Source organism: Microchirus variegatus, assembly GCF_963457635.1.
Source record: "Microchirus variegatus genome assembly, chromosome: 10".
Lineage (NCBI taxonomy): Eukaryota > Metazoa > Chordata > Actinopteri > Pleuronectiformes > Soleidae > Microchirus > Microchirus variegatus.
Genome location: NC_139811.1, coordinates 17284952 through 17299158, shown reverse-complemented (window position 1 = coordinate 17299158; position 14207 = coordinate 17284952). Strand labels below are relative to the sequence as shown.

Genomic DNA, 14207 nt, shown 5'->3' with positions numbered 1-14207 from the left:
TGACAGAGCCCATTTTCAAATAAAGGATAAGACGCACAAATAACTTAACATCAGGTCTGTTCACAAAGACCAATCAGAGACAGAACACTACAAATTCTCAAGTCCCACTGCATTTAGCTGCAGCACATCTAAATTGTAATAGAAAATAAATCCTCTAGCAACAAGTGTCTAATGTTCTTAAGACGTGTTTGTATTTTTTACCATGTAATTAATTGTATGAAACTGGTGCTTTTTACTTTCAGCCCGATTGCAAGTGAGGTAGCAGCCACTCACCCTGTGGGAAGTGAACATTAGAACTCTTATGACCTCTGCTGGTCATTTACAAGACACAACTGCACATTTAAAGCACAACAAACATTACATTCACCTTTCAGTTCATCTCTCATATCAGTTTTTTAAGTTTGCATATCCAGCATTTTACATAAAATCAACAAGAGGAAAGAAGGAAAATATGGAGATTTCAGCTTTAATCACATTATTAACAATTCTATGAGTGATATACAGACTCAGCCCTGACATCCCTCCAACTAAATACAGTAATCTGGTGGTTTTGTTTTAACAGAGACGATGCCTGGTAAACCACACAACCTTTTCTCCTGTGAACAGACAAAACCAGAGCACATTGACAAACTGACTTCATTGGTACACAGGCCGGCATTCCTGTAGCTTGGTTTGCTACACAAATCTGAGACGGACGTGAAAAGGCAAGCAGCAGGGCGGACATTATGTGGAGGCTGTATGCCTGGAAAGTTCAGTCCGAGTTGTTCCGCCCCACCTGACTTGACAGAGAGATTGTATCAATGTCATAAGGCATTCCTTTGTTTCTTTTACTCCTCTCTTCTTTGCCATGTAAAAAAAAAATACAATAATAAGAGAATGAAGGACGAAGTGCATGAGGAGCAAAGTGGTGAAACCATGGGCACACAGGTCTACTCCAACACCACAGTTCCACCTGCTGCTTCCAGGGCTGCTTTCAGTTTCTCAGCCTCTTCTTTGGGTGCACTGGCACGGATTTCTTGGGGAAGAGACTCCACTAGTTTCTTTGCCTGGTTTAGGAAAAGAGAAAAAAGTAAAAAGTTAGTTGCATGATGGAAAAAACTCCTCAAACCAGATGGTTAGACATGGTTTTGAACTTGCTTTATTCCAAGTAACAGATGTGAATTTGAAAGCTATTTTAAGGCAGTAGTTGCTCTATATTAATGTTACGAATTATCAAGTGCTCCAACTGTGTGTGCAGAAGCATCAGCTTGAATATAAAAACTGATTGGTACTGGTGAAGACATTACTTTCCGTGTGTCGTGTCAAATCAATCAAATATAAAGCTTAACTGTAAAAGATTAAAAACTACATTCAGTGTTCCATTAAGTTATATTTCTGCAAATAGGGACCTCTAAAGTCTACACTTCAGTCCTTTTAAGAAACTTACCTGAACCAGATTCAAGCCTTGAATGCAGTTCTTCACTTCCTTTATAAGTTTGACTTTGTCAGTTGCTTTCAACTCTGTCAGTTTTACTATAAAGTGAGTCTTCTCCTTAACTGGTGCCTCCTCCTCTTCTGCAGCCTATGTTCATATGGGGGAAAGCAGCATGTTATAATGTGTGCTATGAAGTAGGTTGGCATTACATTGTAAATTGAAATGACGTTACAATGTAGGCATTTACTGGTTACTGTTATATTCATATTGATAATAAATGGTTTAAATTTGACAATAAGGACTTAATGTGGTACATTGCAAATTAATGATGGTCATAACATCGGTTATGACACCATGCACACAATCGAAATGGGAATGAATAAGTTGAATAAGTTATCATGACATAAAACCAATAATCCTAGACTAAACTAGGCAAGTCTAAAAAGTGAGAATCGTGACACCCCTATTATGTTGTCTTCATAATTCTCACCTGAGGCACAGCTGCACCTGACGCAGCCATCGCCCCCATAGGCATCATTCCAATATCTTGAATGTTCAGTGTTTTCTACAAAAAAGAGAAGAAAAAAATGGTTACAGGATGATGACAACAACTGTCTGAAGAGGCAAACTGTGCACATTTAAAGTTTCGTCACAAACCTTAAGAAGCTCATTGAGATCTGACACCTCTAACAAAGTGAGGCTGGCTATGTCATTGACAAGTTGTTGGATTTTGGGGGGATACTGTTTTGGTGCTCCATCCATTGGAGGCGTGGCTATGGCATCTGACCGAGCTGTACTGGTCCCCAGCAGTCTGAGTGTACACAGGGCTGGTATTTGCCGCTGAAGCTGTTGCCTGGAAAATGAAAAATGAAAGAGCTGAATGGGTGGGAGTAAGACAAGAAGGACACCTCAAATCTAAAACGCATCCACAATGAAATTAGATTATCTACAGCTACGGAAACAGGAGAACATCTCACGCGCCAATTAATCACCCCACAAGTCGAGGTGCAGAAACCTTTGTTCAAAAACTAACAGCAGCATACGCATTCTTTTTATATTATGCATTATATTAAGAATGACACAAAAGAATGATTGATTTTCAATTGAACGGTTTCATAGCACCTCAAAATGTGGCTTGAATCCAATTTGGGAGAAAAACAAACAAAAAAACATCAGCAACCGAACCAGAAGTTTCAGAGACAATCTTTACCCACATCACCATCAGACTTTCGAAATGCTGACACCCCCCAGCTTTCTGTCTAATCGCTTTATAATAAAATCGTGACCCCTGAATCGTGATCACGATCGACTCGTGAGGCACCGCTAATACCTTTACATAAATAATCAAACCTAATTCCAACATTTTGAAGGGATCACAACTGCTCATTTAGGAACAGTACACAACGTTGTGAATGAAGCTGACTGTAGTTTGAGCAACAAAAACACAGATGTCAAGTTTCTCTTTTGTGACCTTGTCAGTCAAAACTATCGCAGCCAAATGGAGGATGGTTCATCTACAGAATTAGTTTTCTTTCTCTTTGATAACAATAAAGGTAACGATGACAAGTGGTTTCTGGAGACGAAAATGCAGTTTTTACTTTTAGGTGAGCATTTTCAAGCTAACTTAAGCACAGAGTGAATGTACCAAGCTAATGCTAGCCAACCTTCTAGATCTAGTAACGCAACTATTATACGTGACTGTGTTTAATCGCTGCAGCTAATGTTCACCCTCTGCATGTACACAGGCTACAAAGACAATTGCGAGTTTAACGACCACAGTCTCCCGCAGTAGTGACTGACGGTCTGCCCTTGAAGGGACAGACAGCCGGTTACTCATAGACCCCGTTACCGCTGCTTCTACACCGGTGTTACATGAATGGATGCTGCCGCTCGAAGGACGTTACGTACCGGTGTGTTGTCGCCGCGGCCCGCAACGCGGTCCGGAGGCAGCGTCGAGTGCAGTACATGCTTAACGTCAACTAGAGCCGTGAATGCCGGTGTTTGTCTCCTCTAAAACAGGCCAGCTTCGTCTCAGCCAGGTCTCCTTCTAGTCCCCCTGCTTCAAAAGCACATGGCGCCTGACCTACCCAGAATACCCTGCGTGTCGTGAACTGTTAATAGCAACGGAAACACACGAGGGTCAAGGGTAAAAAAAAATCAAAATACATACATCCATGATTCACAAGTGGACTGTACAAACTGTGTATGCACAAGTGAGATAATACTGATAGTTCCAGCTGTAATGACTCACAAATCATAATTAAACAGTTGGGTTATGGTAAAATAATTCCATTTTTACATTATTGCTCATAGGCCCCGATTACTGTATATAATCCCATACAATCTCAATATACTTGCAATTCTAGTATATAGACACACATTTGAACTGATTTCTGTATTATTTGCCAATGCTGGACATGGGGAGGAGCAAACAGAGAATCCTCTAAGCCAGGTAATCTCCACAACCATCTGCTGGTACAGTCATCCAGCATCCTCCAATATCCCATTTCCCACTTGACTTCTGTCAACAAGCACAAGAAAAGGTAAGAGGAACCCTCTGAGAGAAAATAATCAATGAAACAACTGGGGCCACATTATAAGAGAGTCTTTCTTCCAGACCATGCTGCTGTCTCCTCAGGCAGAAAGGAACTGGGAGGCTTTATATTCAGTGCTTGAAGATGTATTAGAGGACCAGTCCCACAGGCAGCTCTTTGCCCTAGAGCTGGGCTCTGGCACCGGGCAGCATGTCATACGCTTTGCCCAGAAGATGCCCTTCGTCACCTGGCAACCATCAGACATTAAAGAGGAGCTTCTGGGCAGGTTTGTGTCTTATGTGCATCCGAGTTACCCTAGTGACTGGCGACCACAGTGATACACCCAGCTGTGTTACCATGAGATTCACAGGCAACAGGACACACTTTCCAGCTCATTCAGTAGTTAAAAATTAAAGCTACACTTTTACATGCCTTGTTTACAGTATTAAAGCATACATCGCTGCAACCCATGCAAAGACGATACTGCAACCTGTCCACCTGGATGCCAGCGAGCCATGGGAGAAATGGGCAGGCATTCCTTGCAACTCCTGTGACGTTGTTATTGCCATCAACTTACTGCAGTACAGTTCCTTCAAAACAGCACAGGTAAGCCCGATCATAGAAGCACCAACTGAAGGTGTGGTGCTAATAAGCAATAAAAACAATTCTCTTTGTTTTACTGATTTTCCAAGGGTGTCTTCAGTGGAGCAGGTCAGATCCTCAGACAAAATGGCCTTGTCATAACATATGGGGTACATATGTGCCAACAGTAGTATTGACTATATTATAAAAAAAACTATGGTAAAAACAGCCTCCTATGATTCCCATTTTTTTGTTCCAGGTTTATGCAATTAATGGCATCATTACACCAAGTTGTAATGAACAACTAGATGCAGAGATTCAAAAAATGTGAGTGCAGTAACTATTTTACACAACTACATTGCAACAAGAGGCATTGGATGACTTTACTGGTACAGTATAAAGACACTGCCACATCTTATTCTGATACACAGGAATCCAGAGTGGGGTCTTCCAGACATTGATGTGCTGAGACAGCTGGCCTATGAGAAAGGGATGCGTATGGAGAGAATAGTGAGTTACATACTGTGCTTTGTTAGTAATTTGATTGTTTAATATTGCGTTTTACACCTGTGATGTTTCATTTCCAGATGGAGATGGAAGAATACAACAAATGCCTAATCTTCAGAAAAATGTAAACTGCATAAGGGTTTTGTTTATTGTTAAGTCCAATTTATACGAGACACGCGATACATTTAGGTGAATAAAGGTCATCAATCCAAATGTGTCTTCAAATTCTTTGAAGAGGAAATAAAAAATAAAAAAACAACAGATGACGCAATTGGACAATAAGAACCAGATATTTATTAAATATAATTTCAAAATTACTTTTAAGTCTGACAGATCAGTGTCATGGAATAAAGAATAAGAATAAAGAATAAAAGTTCACAGATGGCAACTGACCAGTTACAGAAATCACTGTTGGGTGTGTGATACATACATGCAACACATGTTCACCCTGCAATCATTCCCACGTTGCTGGAGACAGAGAGTACACTTGACAAAAAGAACACCTACCTGAACTTACTAAGCTGACACCCTCATCTGTGACAGTCACAAATGCACACATGATAGAGCATATAGGATTATATGCTCTTTTGTGTTTTCATGGTAGTCAATGTTAAGCAACATGAGTCTTTAAAAAAAAATAAAAGAGATGCATGATCCTTGGAGAGTTGCTGGGCTGCTTTAAAATGTATATATTAACGGTCTTTAGTTGATTTTTAAGATTTAATGTATTAAAACCACATTAACTGAGGATTTATCAACCATCCAGTTTCATTTGCACTCCTCCCACAATCTATAATCCCCGTTTCATCACCTCATACCGTACATCCTCATGCTCAGGAGTTCAAGCAGTGCACAACAAACTAATGTCATAGCAAATTCCGATGACCAATGTTTGTGTGGGCATATGTGCATAGATGGGATGGAGATGAAAACTACACCTGGAATGTGAAGCTGTGAACATGATGGAGATTTAGTGCCATTTGTTTCAGGGCTTTGACTGTGCTATCGCTGTAAATGTGTCACTTTTTACTCACACACCCATAATCTTTAGTCATAGCACATACTGGTGTCTCTAAATCACTCCCCACACTGCGATTATATAACTTCCATTCCAAAAAACTATTAAAACTTAACATGCAGATTTTGCTTTAGAAAAATATGAGGCAAATGATGGTTATGTCTTTTTTTTCTCCTCAATATCATATTTATTATATTTGTCTTTCACTTAATAGCACTGACTATTTCTGAGGTTAATTTAATAAGGAAGTTCTACATACATGTCAGGTGGAAAGAGGGAAAAAGAGGGAGGAAGGGTTTGGTTAATGGTGTCCTCCCTTGTATCTTCGCCTCACATTCAAATACTCCAGTGAGTGAGAGGCAAGGAGAGCAACAGTTTCGCAACATCACAATATTTCACGTTGCCACAACATCACAGCTAGGGTGGCAGGCAGGAGGTGTGTGTGTGAAGTGTGTGTGTGTATGTGTGTGTGTGTTTCTGGAGGGCATCTTCAGAGTCCAGGGACAGAGGGAAAAACCAAAGGTAGAGAGAGCGTGTAGTGTGTCAGACCCTGCAGTGCGTAGGCTTTCAATCAAAGGAGATGAGCTGTGCCTCCGCACTGCCTGATACAGCCTGAGGGCTCTGCTGCTGTACTGGCTGCTGTTGTTGCTGCTGCTGCTGTGGGCCACCAGGGGGAGCCACCTAGCAAGAAAAAGACCAAGTAAAAACAGGAATATTATTATTAAACACTGAAATAAGCAGATACATTAGGTGAAAATTTTTTTCTGTTGCTGCAACTGACCTGCTGGTACATTGGCGGCTGCCCTGGCATGTACTGCTGTTGGGGGGGCATATTGGGGTCCTGTCCTGGCAATGCTGAAATCATGTTCTGCATGTTGTATGGCTGGTAGCCCATATAACCCATACCATTTGTGGGTGCAGCCTGGGACATGGGAGGCAAACTCTGGGCTTGTGAAACCACATTCTGCACAGAAACCAGGACACAAATTAGTTTGATTTTATGACCAAGTATTTTGGCATAAACTGAAAATGGGTGTCAGCCAGACCTGGTAGCCTTGTGTGGGCGTGGGCTGATAGTTGGAGTAAGGTGGACTTGTCGTGGGTGGACCCTGACCAGGAGGAGGAACAGGCTGCCCATTTGTGCCTGCAGCCTGGTACATGTATGCATTAACCATATTTGGATCTGGGTGAAGAGACAACAGACATGTATATTTGAATAAAAAATATCAGGTACTCCTTGAATAAATATAATACAGTTACTAAAACCTGGAGCTACCAAGAGGATTCCAAATTTCAAACTATATCCAGGTCTATCTATCTATAAGCCTCCTCACCTGTGGCAGTATTGGGCATTGCCTGGTACTGTGGAGGTGCTGTCTGCCCAGGCTGGTTCATATAGATGTTATGCATAGGTGACCCTTCCACTGAACCAGCAGGACTGAAGGTGCCTGGGTAGCTGGGTGGAGCACCAGGCTGGTACACCACCCCTCCTGCCACATTGGGAGGCAAGGACTGCATCTGTGTAGCAGCACATACAGACATGAACATGTAGACAAATTTATGCTGGACGACTTATGAGGGGATAAAATATAGTGTATAAATGCACACGGTGTGTACCTGGGCATAGGGGAGAGAGAAAGCAGGCATCTGAGCTCTCATCTGGATTGTGTGCTTCTGCTGCTCCAGACGCATCTGCCTCTCCTTCTCCTGCTCCTGGAGGCGCTGAATAGCCAGCTGTCTTTGCATCTCCAGGTACTCCTGTATTTGAGTGACAGACATTTGTGAGCACACTAATTACTAGTGTAGCAATTGATGTTCAACTTGGAAAGCCTCATCTCGTTACCTGTTTTTTCTGCCTCATTATCTCCAGTTTTTGTGCCAGCTGAATCTGCCTTTGCCTCTCTGCTTCCTCTGCGGCGCGACGCAGCTTCTCTCTGTGTTCATCACGTAGGGCATTAAGAGCTGCCCTAGCATCGCGAACCTGAGCCAACTTGTCCTGCAGTCCCTCATAGTACACTGCAGAAGTCAAGGTTCAGAGGTTAGACACACGGCGAGACAGACACACACACACACCCCTGAGCAGCTGACACTCACATCTTTTCTCATCTAGCTGGTTGAGGATGTCCAACAGCTGTGGATGCATGTTGTTGATGGACTGGAAGAGGGAGAGCACGGCGCTGTCATTGGTGATGCTGCGACCACGCATGTGGTTGCTCTTCATTCGGTTAAGGAAGGTGGTGACAGCATTCTGTAAAGCCTTCAGAAACTGCTCATGGTTCTCCTCCGACTCCCCGTTCTGGTACTGCTGCTGGAGGCAAGGACGACAAGGAGGCAAAGAGCGTCATTTGTTAGCCCTTTGCCGGTCAACTATACATGAAACTTTAGCATCTTACATTAACCAAGAGTAAAGTATTTCAATATACCTCCACTATGTTGACTGGCTGAACAGCAGGGACATGACTTTCTACAGGCTGACTGATAGGTGGGAGGGGCTCAGCCATTGGCACAGGAGCAGGGGCTGAGGGGGTGGGGCTTTTACGAGTCTCTTCCTGTTTCTTCTCCCAGTATGTTCTGTTCAGGTAACGTGCCAGCTGGAATATAATCAGTATAGTTAGTATGACATAGAATTCCCATTAGTCTGGAGTAAAGCAATATGGAAGAACATTAGTACCTCAGGATCTACATCCTCAGCTGATGGAGCAGAGGAGTTCTAGAGAACAGTGAACAGTTCATGTTGTTAGGTAACAAAACATATTTCAATACAATCAGTCAAAACATATTTGCTAGTGTAAATCATTTCGCCAAAGTGAATTCCTACCACAGGGGAAGTGTAGAGAGTGCTGACTGGTGGTGCTGATGACGTCACTGGGGTGGGATCAGTTTTAGGATACACGGAGTACGAGTTCTTTTGCCTCTGTAAGAGCAAGCACGGTGGTGAGTCAGGTTTTTGTTAACAGGTTGCAAAAGAAAACAATAAAAATGTAACAGTGCAACCTACCATTCGATCCTTTTCTTCAGCCTCACTTTGGGAAAGGGCAATGGCCAGCTGCAGCTCCTCCTCCTCCTGCAGTGCTGCCTCATCTCTCTTGGGCGGCATCTAGAGACAGTAGAGCAGTGGTAAGAAGAGTCTAAAAAACCCATTAAAAAAAAGTGTTTTCTAAATCATTATTATTTCTGAAAAATAACCTGGGACTGTTGGGACAGTGGACTGGTCAGGTACTCCGGAGGCAGTTCAGCAGCGCCTGGGGGAGGGGCGGCTTTCCCTTCAGCTTTCCTCAGTGGAGGAGACAGGGTGGGGTGGCTGGAGAGGAAAGGGGATGAGAGAGGACAAAGAACCGTGTAAATTAGAGAGTATTCTTACTTCAAACACCGAAACCACAACAATGCAAAAATAAAAAGGGAAATCGCAAGTTGACACCACTGTCTGCACTCGGTAAACCTTTCTTTTTAATCATTTGTTATAAAAGGAAATCTTAGGAAGTTTTAGATCCTCATATAGCCGTTGTGTATTTAATCACAAATACTATACATATACAAGAATACATATACAGTATGAATATAAAAGCCCTGCTGGATTATTTGTGCAGAACTTAAATTTGATCAGACTCTTTACAACTGTATTACTGTGTGCCAATTAATCGATTTCACTCCATTTGAATGTTTAGCAATATTCATTTTTAATGAAAATCTATTTGTCTACTACCACCTCCATAGTTCATAGTGGTGCAGCATTGCAGCTCTGCCCCACCAGCACTTCCCCTGAGAGACTAACAAGATGGCAGCAAGCAGTGAAGAGTTTGTTCCTGAAAAAGGGTTTGGTCTTCTCAGTAGCATGCAACTGGTGCGGTTTTGCACAGGGTTTGTTTTGGTTTTAGACATCGAGCAAACCAACGACTTCTGCAAACTTGTTTCAATGCGATTGGAACTAAATGCAGCAGGCAGGTTTGTGTTAGGTTGCAATTTAACACACGAGGGGAATTCATGTTAAAATTTACAGATATAATAAATGTAAATTTGTTTTGAATAATTTATTTGTCCTTTGTATAATGTGATTTTTTTAAAAAGGGAAAAAACATGTAGATTTTGCATAAAAAAATAAAAATAAAAGCTGCCTTATTGTCCATCCGTAACTGTACTGTACACTTTATTTCTAAAATGGCATTCAATTTTGCAATGTTGTTTTTTGTAGGTAAAGCCCTGTATTAGCTTAATGGATTATACTAGTTAAATCATATAGGCCGTGACAAACCACTAAACTATAATCATATACTGGACCCCTTTAATAATAAACAGCGGTCACATTGTTGCACTATTCGCTGATGCTAGTCTAACTGATTAACTGATGGTAGTAAATACCAAGACAAAGTGCAGTTCAAAGTACAAATGGGGATGAATTACATGAGCTTAGAAAATGCAATCCACTATCTTTTAACTTTAAGATAAAAACGATCAAGTTTTCAAGTGTTTAAAAGAATAATTCATTAAAACATGAGCAGGAGAATTTGGTACAATTTCAAAAGTATCACACGACATCAACTTAAATATTTCCACTTTGCTTGAGATAAATAGACTGTTGTGCTGTCAAGGGCCGTCACCATAATTTACATAATTTTCACAGGACTCACTTGTTAAGCAGCTCAAAGCAGGGCTCACACACACGCACTTCTTTCTCAATGCCAAACTTTGGAATGGTGGAGTATTTAGACGAGCACTTTCCACAGAAAATCTGGCCACATGCTCGGCAGTGGTGCTGGAAAATCACAGAACACAAATAAATGTCAACTTCCTCACATGAGCTACAGATATACACACATGCATAAAACGCTGTAACTAAATGAAGGAAACCATAAAATCCACATGTGTCCTAGTTCGTAGAAGGCCTGGCCTACCTTTCTTGTCATAACTCCAAACTGGACTCTGCACCGGTGGCACTCCTCAGCATCAACCCAGTCTGGGGCCTAGACCACAGACAGACAGCAAATGAAAAAAACAATCAATAGCAGATAAAATTTTACGTTTATGGTGTATACTTGACTCTACAGAAAGCCCTTGTTTATTTAACACAAATCTGCAACAGTAAAATAAGAAAAAAACTAAATGTCTCACTCTCTCCGCTGCAAACATCGCATCACTTTCCTTAAACTCAGGGAAAACATGACCTGTTGAGAAAAGAAAACAACAGGTTGTCAAAAAACGAAGAAAAACACATTTTTGTGACAGGATTTATCAAGTTTCAGAGAACAAAAATGCATAATTTTGCATTAAAACGGAGTATTCATAAATTATAATTGGCAAATGCAGGTTATTATGATTATTTTTAATGGCAGTATTGGCCCAATTAATAGGTCTACCTCACTTGAGGTATGTATAAGAAAAAACAATACATGAGCATTCACATACCTTCCACTTTCATAATCTGGTAAGTGTCCTGAACCACCTTGTACTTGGGTTCATTACGGAAAGCGTGAGCCCAGGCCTGGATCAGGTACAGAATCTTGTTTCTGACATTTGGTTCAGTCTGTTGGTAAAAGAACCACAGTAAGTGAAGGAAATATCCATTTACCTTTAAATGATTCCTATTTTTTAATGTTCTACCACTCTGTCGTCACATAAAATGAACATATCTGAGCACAAATGAGTTTCATTTGCTGTTTTTCCTCCATTTACATCATTGTTTTTGACTGTAAAGCAAGAAAATCCAGGACATTATTGTGAATTGTAAAAGGAGTGTTTCTCTCGTCTAAGAAATAAATATTGAATGACCTTAAGCATATCCTTCAGTTCCTCCATGGTTTGCTTACTTGCCACCTCATCATGGATTGTCTGGCCACAATTCTTCACGACTGACTCAAGGACCTAAAAGGGAAAGATGGCATTAATATTCACCACATTTGTCATAAAAGCCATCACAACAAAACAGTGCATTAGTAAATATGGTATAAAGCAGAATAGTAGGTTAATTTTGTAAATCTTACCTCCAGTGCGTACAGGGCCACGTGGGGATTTTTGTCATTTAGCTTTTTCTTAATGGCCCCAATAGCATATTTTGCTCTGCAAGGACAAGATTAAATATTGCTCAATAGTTTTCTTTCTTTCTTCAAATCAAAAATAAACCCAAATTGTCAAATGAATTCGAGTATGAAGGCAGAAGATGGCAGAATTATACTCACTGTGTGTCTCCTTGTCGAATAAGATCACAGATCTGCAGAATGGATTCCCAGTCAGTTTCCAGCAGCAGCTGACTAGTGGCTTTATCTGTAATGAATAAAGTAGATGGTAGAAAAAAAACATGTTTGTGTAAGTAAATAATGCATAATTATTATTATGACACAGAGATAAGTTAAGGTGATCCAAGTTTCGAGTTTATGTCAGTAATGTGTAAAGTATAGTAACCAATATCAATATACTTTATTGTCCCATAGGGAAACAGAGACAAGTGATCAAACACAAGTCACTTTTTGTGTTGCAGTGATAAGAATACATTAAAACAATATTTGGACTTAGAGCATTTCACTGTGGTTAGTTATAAATAATTATCAAGCTGTCTGGACAACATTTCCACACATTTCTCAGAATTAACATACCTGTAATAAGTGTGTTTAGCCAAAAATAACATTGCAAGTTGCAGGTTTATTGATTTATTCACCACTTGTCTCTTAATCTAACTTCTTGTTTTTAACCATCTACACGTACACAATTATTTTTTATTAATTATTTATTACTCAAATAATTTTCAACGGGTTCGATAATGGCTTCATTACTATAGTTTTGTTTCACCAATTTACAAAAGAGCAAGTTCTGTGATTTCTTGGACGTATCACAAAGATGTCATCATTTCTGGGTTAGGGAAAACACCGAGTGACATTTCAGCATTCCCTAGTTCAAACAACAAACCGATTAATCGACAGTGAAATTATTCACTAGATGTTGCCCTACGCTAGATGGAAACATCGCCGACTAATATTATTGCTAGAGTGGCTACATAACACAGAATTAACCTGTTGTTGACGTTAAAAACTAATGACAACGTAATAACTATACAGTATACAGCTGTAAAATTGACGAGTTATTCAGTGTGTATTCAGGTGTGGATTAATAGAGATGAACCATTTGGGTTCTGTTTGATGCTGATATAAGGACTCGGTAGATTGATTTATTGACTAGTAATTCAAAGATTACACAAGTATCTGGTTCGATCGGCTGTTGAGAAAACAAAGCAAGGCCAGATACGACTGTACTCGCTAATTAACATGGTTGCTAAATGTAGGGAGACTTAACTGGGCCCTAAACAAACAATAGCAACGAATCTGTTAGCACGCTATAATTAGCTGGCCCGAGAGCCACAGCCCGAGCGTCTGTCAAAAGAATAGGCTGGAAGACGTCGCACTTTGACTCGCAGTTGGCTAATATATCATGGGTGTTGACGAATGTCCGCGTAACTTACCGAGAAGCCTCTCAAATGTGCCTCCACCTTTCCCCATTTTATACTCGAAGTGTCAAAGTAGCTGTCGAGGGGTCCCGTTTAATCACCGGAGCTTGGCACTTCCACCGCTGTTGTTAGCCTGTTAGCTTCTCTGTTAGCCACAGAGCACAGCTGGGCAGTTTTTCCTACTTCCTGCTTCCGCCACAGAAACAGCAGCAACAGGAAAATTCTTCCTCCAGCGACAGTTACGTGTAACTACACTTCAAAGGTACCAAGGTTAGTACAGCCACAACTCCACCTATTGTTTACAACAACTGGTAGTATTGTAAGACGATGATCAAAGCCGGATTTTTTTTGAATGAATACAAAAATGTTCCTAAAATAAAAAGAAATAAAGAATAAAATACACACACAAAAATATTGCAATATAGAACATTCAGTAATCAACAGGGCAGTGTGAGAATCAGTTAAAATCTTTACAGCCAGTTTCATGTGACTCTGGTGAACTCTTCTTGGTACTTATGTCACAGTGGAATACAAATGGAACAGGTGCAACAGGTGAAAAGACACACACACACAATTCCATTTATTCACAGGTTTGCCAGTGGCTGCCTGGAGCAGTACAATCAACCAAAATTGAGAGAGGAGGAGGGGACCCTATTCTTCACCATCTGACCGATCTGTTCAATGCAAAGGGAAAAGGACAGAGGTGGAAAAAGTATACTAAAA

The 14207-nt window shown here is 40.7% G+C and overlaps 3 protein-coding genes across 3 annotated transcripts; 1 reads left to right on the top strand and 2 right to left on the bottom strand.

Annotated features, from left to right (window-relative positions):
• Positions 1 to 517: 517 nt before the first annotated feature.
• On the bottom strand, positions 518 to 3479 carry mrpl12 (mitochondrial ribosomal protein L12). Its single transcript, XM_083896753.1, has 5 exons — positions 3323 to 3479; positions 2072 to 2267; positions 1905 to 1979; positions 1427 to 1561; positions 518 to 1046 (listed from the first exon to the last, which is right to left on the bottom strand). The coding sequence occupies exons 1-5, from the start codon at positions 3379 to 3381 to the stop codon at positions 930 to 932; spliced, it is 582 nt and encodes a 193-aa protein (XP_083752879.1). The 5' UTR covers positions 3382 to 3479; the 3' UTR covers positions 518 to 929.
• A 555-nt stretch (positions 3480 to 4034) lies between these two features.
• LOC310933304 (methyltransferase-like 26 B) lies at positions 4035 to 5165 on the top strand (the record flags this gene model as incomplete). The annotated part of the gene is made up of 6 exons (XM_083896754.1): positions 4035 to 4234; positions 4392 to 4554; positions 4641 to 4700; positions 4790 to 4857; positions 4962 to 5040; positions 5118 to 5165. The coding sequence occupies 6 exons, from the start codon at positions 4035 to 4037 to the stop codon at positions 5163 to 5165; spliced, it is 618 nt and encodes a 205-aa protein (XP_083752880.1).
• A 166-nt stretch (positions 5166 to 5331) lies between these two features.
• Positions 5332 to 13638, bottom strand: hgs (hepatocyte growth factor-regulated tyrosine kinase substrate). Its single transcript, XM_083896737.1, has 20 exons — positions 13500 to 13638; positions 12226 to 12310; positions 12031 to 12106; positions 11819 to 11911; positions 11456 to 11573; positions 11162 to 11214; positions 10945 to 11013; positions 10681 to 10805; positions 9242 to 9356; positions 9054 to 9152; positions 8874 to 8969; positions 8727 to 8765; positions 8479 to 8646; positions 8150 to 8363; positions 7899 to 8071; positions 7673 to 7813; positions 7390 to 7573; positions 7102 to 7238; positions 6837 to 7019; positions 5332 to 6736 (listed from the first exon to the last, which is right to left on the bottom strand). Exons 1-20 carry the CDS (start codon positions 13534 to 13536, stop codon positions 6623 to 6625), a joined length of 2319 nt encoding a protein of 772 aa, XP_083752863.1. The 5' UTR covers positions 13537 to 13638; the 3' UTR covers positions 5332 to 6622.
• Positions 13639 to 14207: the final 569 nt, after the last annotated feature.